The 18,215-nt window shown below is 42.2% G+C and overlaps 2 protein-coding genes across 3 annotated transcripts; one reads left to right on the forward strand and one right to left on the reverse strand.

Moving 5' to 3' along the window:
- The first annotated feature begins 1,676 nt into the window (after positions 1-1,676).
- Positions 1,677-9,137, forward strand: LOC131881569 (voltage-gated potassium channel subunit beta-2-like). 2 transcript variants are annotated; one of them, XM_059228461.1, is made up of 8 exons: positions 1,677-1,935; positions 4,381-4,580; positions 4,721-4,922; positions 5,043-5,170; positions 5,256-5,462; positions 5,653-5,750; positions 8,575-8,799; positions 8,864-9,137. In XM_059228461.1, the coding sequence occupies exons 1-8, from the start codon at positions 1,871-1,873 to the stop codon at positions 8,993-8,995; spliced, it is 1,257 nt and encodes a 418-aa protein (XP_059084444.1). In that variant the 5' UTR covers positions 1,677-1,870; the 3' UTR covers positions 8,996-9,137. The 2 variants fall into 2 exon arrangements, with proteins under 2 accessions (XP_059084444.1, XP_059084445.1); XM_059228462.1 differs by having other exon boundaries at positions 1,678-2,450.
- A 5,723-nt stretch (positions 9,138-14,860) lies between these two features.
- Positions 14,861-17,380, reverse strand: LOC131881570 (Y-box factor homolog). Its single transcript, XM_059228463.1, has 3 exons — positions 17,225-17,380; positions 15,863-16,835; positions 14,861-15,786 (listed from the first exon to the last, which is right to left on the reverse strand). Exons 2-3 carry the CDS (start codon positions 16,568-16,570, stop codon positions 15,484-15,486), a joined length of 1,011 nt encoding a protein of 336 aa, XP_059084446.1. The 5' UTR covers positions 16,571-16,835; positions 17,225-17,380; the 3' UTR covers positions 14,861-15,483.
- Positions 17,381-18,215: the final 835 nt, after the last annotated feature.

Genomic DNA, 18,215 nt, shown 5'->3' on the forward strand with positions numbered 1-18,215 from the left:
TTGTCATCAGATGCTGACAAAAGGTATCCGCAGGAGGCCATGGCTTCTTGCGATAATTTCAGTGATATTTTCCAAAATACTGTCGAAGAAATTTATCAAATTCGACATTCATATTCAGAATGTCATGTCAATCAACATTTTATGTCTTTTAGATTTTGTTGAAGTTGTTCCTGAGCTACAGGCGTGTATTTGAGTGGTCTCAAAAACAAAGAACCCTGTGCATATCAATTGCATTCACTTAATGAGGGAAAAAAACCTGCGCAAGTACATTCAGAAGTCCATGCCTTCATCAGACGTCTGATCTCGTAGTAACGTGTACTTGCTGCACTAGTTCCCAATCTAGCGTAAGTAAGTTTCTAAGTCATCTTGGACCAAAGCTAAATGAGAAGAAGAAGAAGAAGAAAAAGAAGAGGCCTCGTCGCACCAACTTGGCCACAATTCCCAACCCAGAGCTCTTCCACCACCACGACGTTTGCCAAAGCGCCGAGTAGGACGAGCAAGGGAATCGGATCAAAAGGCGTAGCACAAGGGAAGTGGTCGCTCCCTGTCCCACCCGAAAAAAATGATGATCTTGATGATGAAGCCGATGGTGTTGAAGGGAGTTCTTTCTCGAAAGACGGCGGCGTTGAATAGGAGTAATGGTGGTGGTGATGCTAGTAGTAATGGTGCGAAGGTAGACGAGAATGGAGCCGACCAAGAAGACGACCACGACGACGACGGCCGTGACGCTTTGCTTGCAGTCCCTGGTTTTAGGGATGTGGATGATGATGATCCAAGTAAACCTAACCGTCGTTGTCTTGGTCGTCCTCGTCCTGCTAATGGTTCAGATGGGCGCGGTAGGAAGGAGGAGATCACACCCTTCCTCAACATGCACAGACCATCCAAGAGCTGAAGAGTCCTGAAGATGCAATACATGTCGTAGGAACGCGTTCATGATGGCCTTCTAGGAGTGCTCCACTTGGGGCTTGTTTCGACGATTACATCGTGGTTCTCTTTCTCTCTCTCTTCTCCTCCTCCTCCTCCTTCTCTCGCCTTCTCTCAATCTGTTCAAGCCTAAATTATTTTTCGAGGGATCTAAGGACGAGGTCACCATCGTCACTCTTGTCGTCATCATCATCCCTACCATCATCATCATCATCATTATCCTACTTCTCCTCTTGGAAAATAATTCCTCTCCTCGGATTCTTTAGACACCTGAAGTTTACGGCGAAAGTGGCCAGAGATGAATTAATCGAAACAACTGAAAGGGTTCTTTCATCTTTCGACCGAATAAATTCAGTTGATCGGATCCCTTGCGTCTCCAAAGAGATGGCGACAAAGACTCGTAAAAAACTTGTCAACTAAACGAGAACGGGAGTGGATTTTTTTGCTTTCAGGTTGCGCAATAGTCATCGCCTTTATTTGCAAAATGAGGCGCCCAAGCACAATACTCATCCTCACTACCACCCTATTATGAAACAAGTTGGATGGCATTCCAATGTTTTTCTTGTCCACAAAAATGGGCGAAGATGAGATGAACGAACGGTGTTTAACAATTTCCATTCATTCCCATGTGATTCAAATTGTTGTTCGAGTAAGAGAAAGAAAGCTGACCAAAACTGTCTGGGCCAACGTCCTGACTTTCTTTTCTCCACTGATCAAGCGGAGACAGGCACGAGTCGTTGCTCAAAGGAGAAGAGGGGCACTGTGAGCCTTGGAGCCCTGGAGCCTTGAAGTCTTGACGCCTAGGAGCCTCGGAGTTTGAGTACGTGCTGTCGATGCAGGTCTATCGAGAAGGCCACGAAGGCACAAGGCAAGAGAAGAATCAATCGAGTATTCAACCCACCAATCATCAAACCCAGGCAACAACAAGCTAGTGAGCCCTCAGAACATGTTTTCTCCCTCGACCGAGAATTCTGAAGAGATTGTTCCCAAATCGAGGAACATCCTGTATAGGTAATTGTGAGCGTGATTGCGTGTTGTGTTCAGTGTACAATATGCACTTTTGAAGCCTTGATCCAATCAACTATTGATTCAGCCATTGTACTAACTACCACCGTACCCAAATCATCGGCCACACCTCGGGTCAAAACATGTACCACCGTTACCATCAACAAACTACATCATCATCAACAACAACAACAACAACAACCTCAACGACAAAATAGTTTGTGTGTTTATCGTCTCTTGACTAATTGAGCCGGGGTTGGTTGGATGTGGATGGAGTTCCATATCCGCATCCTCTTCATTGTCCCCTTCGAAATCCAATCACTAACCACTGTCATCCAGGCAGTCAGAGGTTCCATGAAAGCTGGGCAAAGCATATGCTCGGGGTTGAATGAAGCCTTTGCTTGTCCCATTGCTGTTTTCTTCCACGTATTGACCAACGAGATCTTGTCCAGAGCAATTGTACAGGCAACAAGTCCACGTTGAATTTTAGCATTGGTGTCAAAGAGTAATTGTTCAATCAGGTTCGTTGCTCATTCCTTCCCACCGTACCTAGTCTCTTTTAAATTGTCCTTGCCACCCTGTTCCACCGCCCTTGTTAGGTGATTTAATGCTATAATCAACGTTTAAAGTAGATAGTAGCTTCTCGTTGATCAGAATTTAATTTTCAATTCTAAACTTGGATCCATATCCGAATGCATGCGTTATTTCGTGTAGCTATTCCGTTTGAATTTCAAGCTTTATTTGTGGCTCGTATACTCGTCTTAATAGCTTAGCCAGGCGATCATTCGTTGAAGCTAATTCAATCACAAAAGAGCTTAGTCAACAATATACACCAATTCACAGATAATATTTAATGTTACGAGCGACCAAACTCGGGCAAAACCGCTGTTATCGGTTAAATACGTAAGCAGTCATGGTGAAAGATTATGAGTGTTGAATGAATATTCTTTTTTTGGTTCGTTAAAATAGCTTCATTTGCCAGAGGATTTGGATGGCAAAATGAAAGCCAAACTTTTCTCACGAAATAACTCAAAAAAAAAATCACGACTTGAATCTATTTCTGTTTTTCCGTCATCAAATAAGACCAACTCTTGGTTAAAAGAGTTCATTGGTCCGCATCATAAAGTATTGGTCGATTGCAGCTGTTATGGCCGGTATTACTCATAAGTAGTGATAGGCCAAAACAGTATCTGACCGAAACCAAGAGCCTAAGATTTTAATATCCTATCAATGAAGGAAGGGGCCACGCAGACAAATAATACCAAAGACTAAGTATTTCAAAGCTCTTTTTCTTTTAGTATACTACCATCGGTACTCCTTAAAGTCACAAAACTCGGAGCACTTACCCTCACTCAGTTTCCTGTCATTGAAAAGAGCAACCTATGAGATTTGCATATTTTCTTGAAAGTCGTGCTAGATTCTTGGTTTATCGTATTGGCCGACTAGAACTATTTCCTTATCCATTATTGTGTATCAAAACTAGTCCAATCTTGATTGATCACTTATGCATTCAACGAACTAAAGACAGGAAACGTTGTTGATTTTCTGAGGTACATCGTTTTAGGTCGATGTGATTTCAAACGCAAAAAGAAACAAGACTATTGAACCAAAGTTGGTTGTTCTCAGTTGAACCTGTTATTCCCATCTGCGTACGTAGTACGTAAATTCGATTTGACGAGACATCATACGTTTTAATCGACTTGAAAGATCTTCATCAACAATGACGTTCGAATTGTATTTCTCAAAAAAGCCAACAACACACGTGCTTTTTGCTCTCAGCTTCAGCCAGAATGTCACTGACTGGTTGGTTGTCTGGGGTGCATGAATCTGAACTCGTCAACTCCACCCTAGGGAGGACAGAAATTTCTGAATCCTTGGCTACGTAGAAACATTCTTTTCATAATTCCGTACGGTTTGAACATTATACTGTATGTAGCGTAATGTTACTAAGTGCCAGAACATGATCACTCACAATTACATTTTTATTGCTGCGTGGTATGGTTGGTATACTACTCCTACCACCTCAAGTCATGACGTCCTGAATATGCTGGAAGTAGTTCTGGTTATCATAATCCGAAATCGGGCCAATTCATAGAAATGACTTCTGCAGGATTGCGACGGTATTTTTTATTTGTCTTCTCTCTCTCTCTCTCTCCCTTCCCTCTCTCCCGGTAAATTTAGTCGAGCTAAATAGATCACGTCGTGCACGAAATAATAAATGCCCTCTGAGTTTCAGCTAATCTGTTGCAGCGGTGCCTCTTTCGTCCCCAGTTGATAGACTCATCCCTTAATCATAATTGATCAGTATAAGTTATTCATTTCGTTGTTTCTCGACAAAACGTCAAGGTTGCTTCTTTCCTTCTTTGATGCCCTTTTCAATTGCATATTTACCATATTTTACCCTCGCTTTGACGTGATCTTGTACGCGTCTCTCATTGTTATTATTTCAAGGGGAAAGGCACCGATTGCGTCCATGGATGGTATGGAAGAACTGGAGTTCTTTTCGGACACCAATAATCCGGTCCAAATTGATAACAAATCCTTGGTCGAATCCGCCATGATCATGACCAAGCTCCAGCCAGGATCCTTCTCTGGCATCAAATATCGACACGTCGGCAAGAGTGGCTTGAAGATATCCAACATTGGACTGGGTAAGTAAGTAGTGTGGGTGATGATAAGATAACTAACTGATCGTAAGGAACAGGATGATGAATGGAAGGAAATACACTTGTTGTAGTACAGTACGCAGCATTGGTCCAAATATTGATTCTTCATCTCTCGCGTCTTTAAGGCTCAGCCAAGTTATTTTCCTCGGAAAACCCCGAGATGGCCGAAGATATTATCGTGGCTGCATACGAAAACGGAATCAACTTCTTCGACATTTCCGATCCTTACCAACAAGAAAAGGCGGAGAAGGAATTTGGAAACATTTTTCGGAAGCGAAAATGGCCACGGAGACATTTTGTCGTGTGCACCAAGATCTTCTGGAATAAGTAAGTAAACGCCAGAAGACAGACTGTTGTTTGGTGCTGTCTTCTCTGCGATCCACTTGAAAAGAAGGAAAACAGCGGTGATAATTACATACATTAAGCTGGTTTGCTTGTTGGCTCCAGATACGAGGAAGGATGCTTGTCCAGAAAGGAAATCATCGAGTCGGTTCAAACGTCTTTGAACAATCTCCAACTGGACTACATCGACTTGGTATTGATCAACAAAACCGACCCGAATTGCCCCACGGAAGGTGAGACGCGTGATCTCCTCCAGAGACTCGAGCTAAAGTGGGAAGGAAGTGACACGCCCTCTCAGTTCGCACACTTTACTTCCAGAATTGATTCGAGCCATGACGTACTTAATTGACCATGGGAAAATGATGTATTGGGGCACGGCTCGTTGGAGCCAAGGCGAGATCTACGAAGCCATTATGGTGGCCAAAACCATGGGCTTGATCTGTCCCATCACCGAAATGTCCGAATACCACTGGTTTCACAGAGAAAAGGTCGAATTGTACATGGCAGAATTGTACAATAAGACAGGTGAGTTGGGATGGATGGAGGGTGGCCAGCCAGATTAAAACGCTCCGCTCTTCTGTCCACAAATGCCAACAATGGCAAGCCATTGAGATGGTTAAGACAAGAAGACTACCTACCTATCCACGTATCTTTCTATCTAGCGATCTATCGATGTATGTACCACTATATCATCGTTTCTTCATATTCCATCCAGGATTCGGTCTGATGACTTGGTCGCCAATCAGCTACGGGTTGTGCTACAATCCCAAAAACAGTGACGACAGCCAACTGATTGCCAAACTTCTCTTAAAAGTAAGGATGGCACCGAAAATGGGAAGTTTTGTGTTAGCTTTGTTGGCAACAAGCATTTGCGATCGAGTATTTATGATACTCGTAAACTTGTGATTGTCTTGTATTAAGGGAGCACTTTTCTCATGCAAAAGCTTCTCATTAAATTGATCAAATACCCGGGTTTGAGAAGCAAAAGAGTAAGCTAAATTCGTCTAATGAGAATGAAATGAGAAGGTCTATTCGTCAATTAATTCATATCCGTCCGAAGTTTTTGTGTGTCAAATACCGTAACTTTTAGGGAATTTGGACCAACTAAGAAAGGATGAAGGCTGATATTAGAGGGTAGCTCATATTTTCATCACTTTTCTCAGCGTACATAATGAATACTTAAAACAGATTCATGTATATCGTACCTGTGTTCCGTGTTTGTCTTCAGTTATTCTGTTTTGCTTTTTTTTTGTGTCACTCGTTTAGCCAATTGAAACCTGTTTGACAGTATTGTACGTATATGTGTTTTTGAGTGTGCTGGTCCATCCTAGTGTTCGAAGAGTCATGAAGAAGACTCGTAAGACTCGAGCTAATTGGTGATCTTCGAAGATTCAGGAAAATAAGGTTGTTTTTTTGCTCAAGAATTAAGGAAACGCACCAGCTCAAAAACAAACGGGGAATTGAGGTATACAGTAAAATAAAGTAGGTCCCTCGAGAATAGGACTAAACAAGTCTTGAATCCGGCTTTTTCTTCTCAGTATTTGTGAGACTATATTTTTGGCAAATCAATAAATCTTGAAGAAATTATATTTTTGCGGCTTTTCCTTTTGAACATATTCTATTTCAGCTCCATGAGAGCCAAACTTTTAAATAAAATCAAGATGTAGTCCAAAGTCAATGGGAATTTAAAAGGAGTCTAATTTACTCCTTTGTCTAAGAGATACGAGGCTATTCAGGCTATTGGTAAAAACAGTAAGTGAACTTGCACTTTATTTGAATAAAATTTGTTGAACATTTCAAATTACCGACGTGCTTGAGGATATTTGATTTTTATATTAATTGAGTCTTGACCGAATTACGTCGGCCATATTACGTCAAATATATGTCAAAAATGACAAATTTTCGAATCTTGAAACGTGACCACTCTTCTGATTATTGAACAATTAGTTAGCCCGCGGTGTACGTTGGTCGCGATGTTTATTCTTATTGTTTCTTACGGGCTGTAAATGTAATAACAAAGCCCAAAATCAGAGTATAAAACAAGTTTTTTTATTGCTCTTCAATTTCTTCACAATCCCTATGCAAGAATTAGTATCTTAATAAAAAAAAATTGCGCGTCATTTTTGACCCATTTTTAGCTAAAAAAGGTCGATGAACTCGAGTCCAGGTAATTGGTTTCGCTGCTAAAAGACTCATGAGCTGGGTTCATACTTTTAGAACTCGCTTCCAGCTCTAGTTCAAATGTGAGCACATGGACAACCCGTACAATTGTAGGCAATGTTTTCCGTTTTCTGTCTCCTGTTTTCATTTGTTGTCTGTCAGATCCACAATCTTCTTGATTTGTACTTTGCTGACCTCAGATAAGAGATAAATGGGGTATACTTATAAACAACTGGTTGGAGTTCGTAACGATGAGATGGACAAACTAATGAGCTTTACTTTCCTAATCAAATACCTACGTATGTATAATGCCAACCTGGTGTACCTTGAAGGTTTGCAGTAATTGTCAATCGTTCAAACAAAAACAAATGCTTTTTTTTTCTTCATTATTTTACGCGAAGAACGTGCCCTTATCTTAGAACTTTGAACTTATATCTTTGTTGTATGAAAACTGGTTCCAAACATGAACCGTTGTAAAGTTATGAATCAAAATCTTAATCAGTTCATTAAATCAAACTTGATCATGCAAAAAAACTTTCGAATTTCAATTTAAAGAGTGCAAATTACATGTTACGAATGGTTCAAAACCCTTTGTTAAAAGGAGACTAATGACCAGTCCAAGGAAACCTTTAATTAAAAAATCAAATTCTTTAAAGACATCAAAAGATGAATTGTTGGCAAGTCAGCCTATATCAAAACGAAAGAACCATGCTACAATTATTGCCCTTCTTGAACCATGTTTTCGCGACCTTTTAAGCAAAGTCTCACACATACACACACAATGGAGATGGCTAAATTAAAAAATATCCTTATGATGTTCCATTAACAGAGGAAATATTCCCCCATTTCCCACATGGACAATATTTATACTTTATATATTAATAAAAAAAAGCATTCCCAAAGAGAACTCATACACACTAGAAATGAAATGACTTGTCCAATCTGCCTCTTTTAGAAGTCATTCAAAAAACCAGTCTTGTAAAACCTCTCGCAAAAGCGTTTTTGTGGAGCGAAAGATCGATATGTTAACCTTTGTGACATTCCAAATTTTATCAAAAACATGTCTGTGAATTTTCATTTGCTAGAAAACGATAAAACTTATGTTCTAAGTCAATGTTGCCTTAAAGCAAGCAATCCAAACTCTTTATCAGACCAAACATTCATCAAACATAACGTGGCCTTTTGTGAGCCCATTCCCAAGCATAGATTAAAAACCCGTAAAATATCAGGTAGTATTGAGTATCTCAGAATGAACCCCAAATATCTCCTTCCATCAAGTGAAATTGACTTTTGTAAATGGAACACATTGAAATGAAAAAAAATCAAAAGATTAAATGAAATTTAAAATCTAACTCTACTTTTATAGACCACACACGCATGGTCTAAATAATACAATATCTGGTAGCATTGACGTACTAGGTCCAAATCTAAAGAGAAGTATACCTTATAATAGGAACGTCCCTCTAAAATGTTGCAGACCCATTTACATCACGGGAAACTGGGCCTCGAGGTGGCGGGTGAGACCCATTCCAATGCCGAGGCCATGACCAAAATCAAGCAATTATCGGCAGTGGCAGAAAATTTGGGCTGCACTTTGAACCAATTGGCCATTGCTTGGAACTTGCGGAACCAAACCTCTCAAAGCATGGTGGTCAGTGCCGTGACGATTGAGCAATTCTGGGACATCATACAGAGTTTAACGGTGAGCACTCTTGGCATATCGTTTGATCCCGATCAATTGATCACGTGTGCCTTCGCATTTCCAGTTTGTTTCCAAGATCACACATCACGTCAATGAAGATTTAGACAAAATCCTAGGGAACAAGCCGTCAAGACCACCAATGGTGTCCACGTTGCAACAGCGATGGCAAACAACGGGCGGATTACCACCATGTTAACGATCTCATCTCTTTTCCCATTCCTCTGTCATTATTGTCATCCTTCACATCTATTCATTATACATCCGGTTCCTGCTGGATCTAGATTTTCCCCAGAGTGTTCAAAGTCAATAAATACCAGTCGTTTCTTGCCTGCCACCCACCCGCTTTCCCAATCTCAACCTTCGAATCAATCGAACCAGCGTTCATCAAGGGATCACACAGTGGACCCGCAGTCTAGGTTCGACATTGGAAAAGTCGTCACTTTTTGCGCAGCTTATCGATTGCCAAGTTGACGATGTGTGCACCCAGCTCCACGTTATTTTGGGCCTCCCTTTTCTTGCTCGTGGTCATCATGCCGAGGCCTGGACTTTCAAAGGTAAAATGTCTCTATTGAGGTCTTAGGGGGTCAAGATGAAAAAGCAGATTCACATGTGGTATACCAGTACTTAAGAATGCAAAATCTTGCACGGGGTAAACAAATGAAGACTAGGTGAGTTGCATATTGCTTACCTTAGAGGTCGATTTTGACCAACGAAGTGCAAAGGATGCCATTTCTGGTCAAAATCATTAAATATAGCAAGGTCGAGTTCCAATTTCCAAGCTTTATAGTTTTGGGATTCGAATAATGTTATTTTTTTAAGATTAAATATGATTTGATTGTCTTATTTAAATGTTTCACTTGCAGGAGAGATTAACGAGTGAACAATAAATGTTTTAGCGTGTTAAACGTTGAAGGTGTAAACAAGTAATTATGTCTCATAATCTAAATAAAACAATTTCCAATTTCAAAGAAAAAACTTAGACTTGACTGATCATGCTTTCAGTGCTTGAATATGGCCAGAGAAGTACTGGTAAAGATCAATTTTGAAAGCTTGGAGACGCACAGTTAGCAACTCATTTTTAATAAAAAGGCTTACTTCCAACCTAAGACCTGTCATTGAGCCCCACGAAAAGAGAGAAAGCCATACAAAGTTGCAGAATAAACCCTTCGAAACCCGAATTATAACCTTTAATTTTAATAGTATTGGGGATTACATCACCTGCAGCTATTAGAAAAGCTCGTGAAAGACCAAGCCAAAAAAACATGGCATGAAAGAGAAATGACGATCCTGTTGTCTTACAAAGAACAATAATTATGCATGGAATTGGGAAATAAGTTTTATTATTAAATGGCGGTAATATGCTAAAGACAACTCAACTCCAAAAGCATGATCAATCTTTTTAGAATAATCAACCCTATCTACGTACCCTGAATATGGTGTTGGCTACCTCACAAACGTTGAGAAAACGCGTGAAGATTGCAAACCATTGGTTAAAAAAGTATATGTATGACACAATGTTTGATACAGTTTATGCACACGCTAGTGCTAGTAAGAATTGGACGAATCTGCATTTGAGTCTTTATGCTTAAATTCTGATGAACTATCAGACTTTGAATCTGATCTCTAGGACAAAAGTGCTGGCGTGGTTTAATTTTTTGATGTCTTTTTCCCATTAGAAAACACTACTTATTACTACTTTCGAATGATTTGATTAATTTGGGCATTTTTCCGCACTTTCTGTTACTTTTGCAAAGAGCGCTTGTTAAAACAAGTCAAAAAATTATGCGTTGCCTTTTTCGTACTTTTGCACATTCATTGTATATTGAATTATAGTTTAAACTTGGACGTTGGAGCTTTCTTTCATTTGTGAATTGATATTGATAAACTGACCAGGGATATTTACCTTCCCAAAGACAACATGGTTAAAAGTATCATTGCCTTCAGATCAATGCAATTAATGATTCAATACGTATTCATATTTATATTTTTTACCCTTTTAGATATATGTTTACACATTTATATATTCATACTTGATCTCTATATAAAATGATGAAATAATGTGATTAATGCAAAACGTAAAGTCCATTCTTCAATACATGCCGAATTCAATCAGTAAGAACTCCAAACCTTGTGAACAAGTTTGAAATTCCAAAAGAGCAAGTGCGGAGAATTTGCACAACAGCAGAGCACCGGTTCAAGGCTGTACACAAATTACAAACCACGATGATGAACTTTCCGGTAATTGAAAAATAAGCGATCGGTAGAAAAGGTGTATGTAATGCAACTCAACAAAATGACCAACTCAAATTCGTTGGTAGGCCAAACATCATATGAATATTAACAACTAAAAATATAGGAATCTTAATCTTTGATTTTCACAGCACTGGGGATTACAATCCCTGCAGTGGTTAGAAAAGCCCACAAAAAAACAAATCCAAAAAAAGGCAATCGATTGATTTCGTAAAATTTACACTTCCGTTAACCTAATTCTAGGTGGCGCCCACTAAATTTGCGATTTGATATTGACTAACCAAGAAAGACAGGATTCCGATGTGCCTCTACACTAAAAAGCGGTCGATATGTCACTATTAGCCAAATGATTATCGCCAGTGTTGAACAATAATCATGATTGTAAATGTGTTTTGAATAATTAATTCCAGCACCATGCATGGGCCCGTCAGAAATGCGCCTTGATAAATCAAAATGAACCAGTTCAAGTTCATAGTCCAACACTCTCTGACTACATCTCTTTACTTAATTGAAAGAAAGCTGGCGTTTCCGCATCAATGGCTCCACTTTTAAAGTGCCTGGGCAACGATGCAATCTGATGACATGATTTGAGAAGCGAAAGCTACGAAAATGTTAATGATCTGTCTTCAATATTCGTTTTTGAAACAAGAAGACAGGTATCAGGCTTGAATCTATCGTATCACAAATATGACAATGTAAGTAAACTAGTCTGTTATGCCGCTTTATCCTGTTAGAAAGGCTGCAAGTTTCCCTTTGAAAGTGCAGCTCCCCATTACAGATTCTCAGACCAAAAATTTGAAGGTCTTGAACTCGAAGTGACGAGCTCCACAAAATGCTATAGCATATTAAAAAGTAGAACAACTTAAACATGTGAGGCCTGGCTAAGAAAATTCTGAGGAATGGAAACAATGCCAACTTTCCACAGGGATTCCTGCCGAAAAGGAGAAGTGATTTCATTCGTTTTTTTTAATCATATTTCTCATTTCATTCCTCATCACAACCGAGCCTGAAAACTGATTCGAGAACAGGGAATATTATATACCGGAAAAGGTAATCAATCACCCATGGAAACTTGGCCCAGTTTCAGCCTGCGAAATTAGCACACATTTGGTGGTTGAATATAATATGTTTTCTTCTACCGGGTAAGCTTAAGTCCTTGATTTCAAAGGATTTCATGAGCTCACATGAAAATCATTTTAGGCTTGTCCATTGATGGTATCTTTATTACACGCCAAATTCCAATGAATTTGTATTAAACAACGCTTTTGTTCGTCCACACGGTGGTTATATTTTCTGGTTAAGTGTTTGCTCAAATGCCAAGACATCTAGATATGTTTTTCTTTTACGAGGACCGGTTTTCAGCGGTATAAAGTTCCCTCTCCGGCACGCAAAGGAAACCAAGCGCGACCATTAGAAATCTTATTTCATGGCGCTGAGTGGCCGGAATCTAAGTTTCCAGTCACTCATGAAGAAAAAAGACATTCTCTAACATCAAATTTGTCTTTGAGTGATTTCGAGGGAAAATCATACCTTGAAAACCGGTTCTTGTAAGAGAAAACTGTGTATTTGATAGCGGGGGCGTTCCTTACATGCAGTTTATTGAGGTTCGGATCTCAAAAAGTTGAATGGTCAACACCTTGAATGCGTTTGCCATTTCAACATGGCCTCTTGTGTGAAGGGAAGCTCGGGCAAGCCCTCGCTAGTCTCTTCCAACTCGCGGGATGAAATAGCAAACACATTCAAGGTGTCTTGACCTTGTCGACTTTCTTGAAGCCTCACTTTTATAAACTCCACGCAAACAAGGCCCCAGCTATCGTATAAATAGATATTCTTTGTCAAAGAGACAAAATGAACAACTTTTGTGTAATACACCTGTTTAACAGTAGCTCAGATAAGTTCGTTAAATCACAGTTGTGAAATATTAAGTAAGTTTTAACTTACATTGCAGACTATTTTCAGGTTTTTCCACCTGCTTCAAAAAAGCGAAATATTTTCATTTATATTTTGAGCGTAGAAAAAGCATATCATAATTCTTGGCAATTGGGTTAAGATATAACGGGAGCAATTTGTAGTCAAATTTGATGCAAATGCTATCTTTGAAGGCGTGCCAGGGCTACTCCAAACTTCTATTGATTACGTTTTTAAAAATAGTATCTCTTTATAAGTTTTAAGTGGATAATATACTTATCTGAGGCATTTTCGATGGTATTTTACAAAAGTTGTTCCTTTTGTGTCAATAACAACGAAAATCGTTACTAGAAGTCATGGCACTTGCACAAAAACTTTATTAGTGGTGTGGGTACCACCGTGTCCAGTCAGAGACGCTGCACGAAATATGTTTTACGTTCCGTACTTTAGAGGGCGCTTTGTCAGTCAGCCTCTAACAAATAAAGGCCGATCATTCCTTTTGAGCTGGATTCTTCGATGATCAGCTTACCCCTCCCTTCTCACCATTGAGACGACTGCCACAGTGGTTCAAAAGCCTTTTTGAAGTCTATCAGACGTATCCAGACAAATCTTGGGAGCTATTCGCCATATGAGCGTTAAATTTGAGCCATAATTCAATAAATCATTAAGGTCAAAATTACTTTTTATGTTTTTTGCGAGGTGGAAGACTGTTTATATGGATTTGCGTATTTCTCTCAATACTTGATAAGGCTTTTTGACCACCGTGGTGAGACGGGTGACACGAGAGGAGAGGAGACGATCGTATCCAAGAATCCAGCTTTTATTGAATTTTAATGCGTTTGTGCTGTGTTTGGCTAATTATATTAAAACGCTATGTATAGTTAGTGATTTGAGTCACATAATATCCGGAAAAGAAATTGCGTTTAAGCAAGGCAAAATAGGAGGTTTATTTAGCAATCTACCGTGCCTCTTCCTGGTTTCTTTGGGCCGTGTGACGTTGCAAATAAGGGCCATTATTGAATTGTCGCAGTGAACGGAAACATGGAACTTTTGACCCAAGCATTAGGAAGAAATACCTTCAAGCTCTCTAAGATGGAGAGCACCTAATACAGGGATTTAGATTTGTCAGACCTATCTTAAGTCATTCGGTTATTTTGCTGAACAAGGCATGCACAATTCAATAGACTACCTAAGGTTGCAAATTGCTAGCTACCTGTATTCCCCACGGATATAGATCAACCTCGGTTGTCCAGCCATGAGGTCTCCGATATTCTGTTCTAAAAATTTGAAAGTTGGATTTTATCATCGTATAGATGTTTACTAGAGTTCAATTTCATGCAAACTTTTTCGCCTAGCGTACTGATTTAACGTATTACGTCGTAATAAAATTCTTCTAAGCCCTTGGGTTTAGATCAATGTATGTTGAAATTTAAATCATTTGAATTTATGAATTGGAGTAGATACGCAGCAAACAAGGGTTTTGGCATAAAATGGGACTTTATTGGTTACTCATTAGAGCTTATTTGCCATTTTTCTTTTATCTTGCTGACTCTTATTTAACATTGTCTTTTCCTTTTTTCAGTGTTGCGGAGAAGGTTTACGGCAGATCAATGAAGTCGACCTTTGCGATGGTGAGTTCATTTCAATGACGCATTCGAAAAGTGTAACAGCCTCACAATCATGTAACGGTTTAGGTCCCTGTTGTCCCGAATTGGAAGAGATCCGAGAGCATCCCCGGTTTATGCCTCATGGTATTGTCTATTGTCAACGACCACAGTACAAGATTCGTCCAATGTTGATCAAACCCACTGTTTGGAGACCAAACCAGAGACCACCCCAGCCTTGGTAGATCCTGCGGCGTGGATTGGATCTGCCCGTCAACCCAGCATGAGCAGAGATTGGATTGTTTTAAAACATTGAAGTTTATTTTTCGTTTTCAAACATGAATGGCCAAAAGGTTTGTTGAATTGGCTGAAGATCTTGCTTCTCAAATAAATACAGAACGTGGATATCTGATGGAAAACATAATTGGTTGTTGGGCTCATCATCCAGTTCCACAATGAGGAATAGCATCAAATTGAAGTATTAATAAATTGTTGTTCTTGTAGTTGTTGACCTTGCCCAAAGTGGAGTAGTAAATCGAGTAGTTTCATAGAGCAGCAGGTAATAGCAACCATGGAAGAAGATGATGTGAATGGAGAGGGCACAAGTTGCTGTTGTTGTTTTAGGCTTGGTTGGTAATTGGATGATGGCCATTATGATTTCATCAAGGAGGAGGAGGGTAGGAGGGTGGATGTGATGTTATTATATGAGATTTTGTTTGAAATGTGTTTTAAATGAGTACAGGCCTAACACCCTGGGAAATGGCAACAATGATGGATCAGATCTTCATATGTGAGATAATGTAAGCTATTTTACCCTCTCCAATGGCTACTCAAGGGTCATGTTTGGGGGGCGGTTGATCTTTTGTTTTGTAATGTTCTTCTTCTTCTGTACATGGAGAGGTGAGGGCCGAGTTGGCGAGAATTATTCGGGTCCGGCTGGAGGAGCTCCGCTGCCCCCACGTGGGCCGCCGCGGGGTCCGCCTCGAGGGCCGCCACGACCACGTCCTCCCAGAGGCCCACCACGGCTGGGGCCTCGGCTACCACGGAAAGGGGGTCCACCACGTCCTCCGCCGCGCATGCCGCCGCCACCTCGATAAGGTGCTCCGCCCATGCCACGGCCACGAGAACCTCGGAAACTACCCCCACTACCGCCTCGGAAACCACGACCCCCTCGGGCGCCGCGACCTCCGCGTCCTCCATTCATACTGCCGTCCTCGGCCATTTCCTGACAACAGAACAAGGAAAAACAATAACAAGAGTCCTCGGCAAGATTTGTCCCACCCAGTTCAATTCAAACTTACCCCTTCTTCGGCTTCTTCATGGTGGCCACCCGGTTTACCGTTACCTCGGCGACGCTGCATGCGTTCCGGGAACCTGCGTGGGCGTCGTGGTCCACCATCGCCCCCCTCATGGGCTTCTTCGCCTTCGCCCATTTCTTCTTCGTCTTCATCGCCGGAGCGACCTCCACCTCGGCCGCCCCCGCGGAAGAAGCCTCGTCCTCGTCGACGGAAGCCCCCGCGTTTGCGGTCAGCCGCGTAAGGCGAGCCTTTGACGGGCGTTCCTTCGGGTCCGGACACGTTGAAGGCTTCGTTGCCCTTCTCGCCCACGACCACATCGAACTCGACAAGTTCGCCGTCGCCCACGCTGCGCACGGCTTTCTTGGGGTTGTTCTTGAGGATGGCGGTTTGATGGACGAACACATCCTCCTTGGTGTCGCTCCGGTTGATGAATCCATAGCCCGACTTGACATTGAACCATTTGACAGTGCCCGAGACCTTGGAGGCCACCACCTCCTTGGGCAGCTCGTCTTTGGTGGGACCCTCGTTGCCGCTGATGCTACCGCTGGCGCTGCCATTATCCGGGGAGAGATCGTCGTTATTGTTGTTCATGACGGCAGCGTTGTTGTTGTTGTTCACGGCGGGGGTGGTGGCGGCCGTAGCGGTGGAGCCACCCGTGGCGGGGGCTTCCTCGCTGGCAGCAGCGACGGACACGGCGGCGGTTTCGCTCATACTGATGATGATGACGGTATCCGGTTGGTTCGAATCGGAGAGATCCTGGGTGTTTGGATGGATGATGGATGGCGGGTTGGGGTTTCTCTTCCAGTCAGTGGATGGATGCGAACCGCTTCAATATCCAATCTCAGATGGTCAAAGGCTTGAACGGGCGTCCGGCTTGGGCTGGACTGGCCACGGTGGAAATGCGGCTCGATCGGGCACGCTCTTCGATTCAGATGGTAAAGTGGAGCAGATGGTCCCGCGGGTGGTGGTAAACTACCTGAAATCGGCCAAATCGGATATCCATTAGTGACTAACCCGCCGCACCAAATCATCTCTCCTCCAAACTGGTCCAACCAACGAACCAATCGAGACTTTACGAGCTTACCACAGACCACCATGAATGATAATCGTAGTCTCGAGTCCATGGCTAGTCCTAGCTCCGAGCCTCATAGCTACCCCCACTATCCCCACTATCCCCACTATCCCCACTACCCTGGACTGCCACCCAACCACCGGCCGGTTTCAGACGGCCTCTGGGCGGGCTCAGGGCCCGTCCCAGGGGCCGGTCAACCGTGGCATGGATGCCCGGACCTCGGGGCTACGCCTAGCTAGTCCGTCCCGACCCAAAAGTCGGCGGGTTCACCCCCCAGAGTTGGATTTTCTTACCACTGATTTCCCCCTACGACTTGTCTTGAAGATGGCAATTCTCCTCGTGGCCTCACTACCACTACACCAACACACACAGCCCGGCCCAGGCTTCCACGCTATTTAGAGCCAAAGACACGCTCGAATTGGGCCAACCGCAGGATGGCGTAGGCTCAATGAGCACTGGACGGTCTTTCAATGTTAAGGAATTGATTGCAATACAAATATTTCATGTTTAAGGGCATTAGAGCCAAGGGTTAGGCCGATTAGGTCCGTTGATCTGAGTCTCAAAACAGTCCCGCTGATTAGATTTTGGCCGGGTCGATGCCAATTTCGCATGACTGACACGGCGTACCCCATCCTGGAACAGGGTGACCTGGCCGTGAGCCAATTTTCGTGTGAGGTAGCGCCATAGGAAACAATCTATGGTAGCCCCCAGCCGAATCGGAGGCGGGCCCTAGTTCAGCCCCTGTCACACGGTAATATCATAATATCATCAATGTCCACCCATTGTGGTCCTTGGTATTGGCCCTAACCTATGGTATTTAAGGCCAACTGGCTTTCCTTTGACGGTGATTGAGCCCAGGCCCATGACCGAACAAAGGCGAACAACAGTGGGAATCTTATCGTTAAAAACCATGGATGTTCAGATGAATGGCGGGCCTCCACGCGTTGCTATGGCATCCGAATTAGTCTAATAGGACTTGGGATTTCTCGTCATCCGTGAAAAGGCTGCTTGAGGATGGACGGGAGATTGATGACGAGAATGAGTCTGGATGTATTTCTTTCGACACAGGATTGTACGCTTATCGCGTTCTCTTCAACAATATTTCCAATCCGGATGAGCCCGTGGCCGGCATTTGGACGGGCATTCCATGCGCAAAATGTCATGATTTTCATGAACCGATGCAATTTAGTTATTTGGCTTCATTTGGCGTTGCGTTAGAAATGGCGAGGCCTGCGGAAATTGCCAGCAAGTCTACTGTCGTGCGTAATCGCATTCCACTTGCCC

This window comes from Tigriopus californicus, chromosome 6, assembly GCF_007210705.1.
Source record: "Tigriopus californicus strain San Diego chromosome 6, Tcal_SD_v2.1, whole genome shotgun sequence".
NCBI lineage: Eukaryota > Metazoa > Arthropoda > Copepoda > Harpacticoida > Harpacticidae > Tigriopus > Tigriopus californicus.

What these genes read in the sequence shown, in the direction of transcription:
- LOC131881570 (XM_059228463.1), bottom strand. Translation starts at nt 16,570, where the DNA reads ATGAGCGAAACCGCCGCCGTGTCCGTCGCTGCTGCCAGCGAGGAAGCC. An exon ending in ATGAAGAAGCCGAAGAAGGG is followed by an intron (nt 15,787 to 15,862) that starts GTAAGTTTGAAT and finishes TTCTGTTGTCAG; the next exon opens with GAAATGGCCGAGGACGGCAG.
- LOC131881569 (XM_059228461.1), top strand. Translation starts at nt 1,871, where the DNA reads ATGTTTTCTCCCTCGACCGAGAATTCTGAAGAGATTGTTCCCAAATCG. An exon ending in TCGAGGAACATCCTGTATAG is followed by an intron (nt 1,936 to 4,380) that starts GTAATTGTGAGC and finishes TATTATTTCAAG; the next exon opens with GGGAAAGGCACCGATTGCGT. An exon ending in TTGCCAAACTTCTCTTAAAA is followed by an intron (nt 5,751 to 8,574) that starts GTAAGGATGGCA and finishes AAAATGTTGCAG; the next exon opens with ACCCATTTACATCACGGGAA.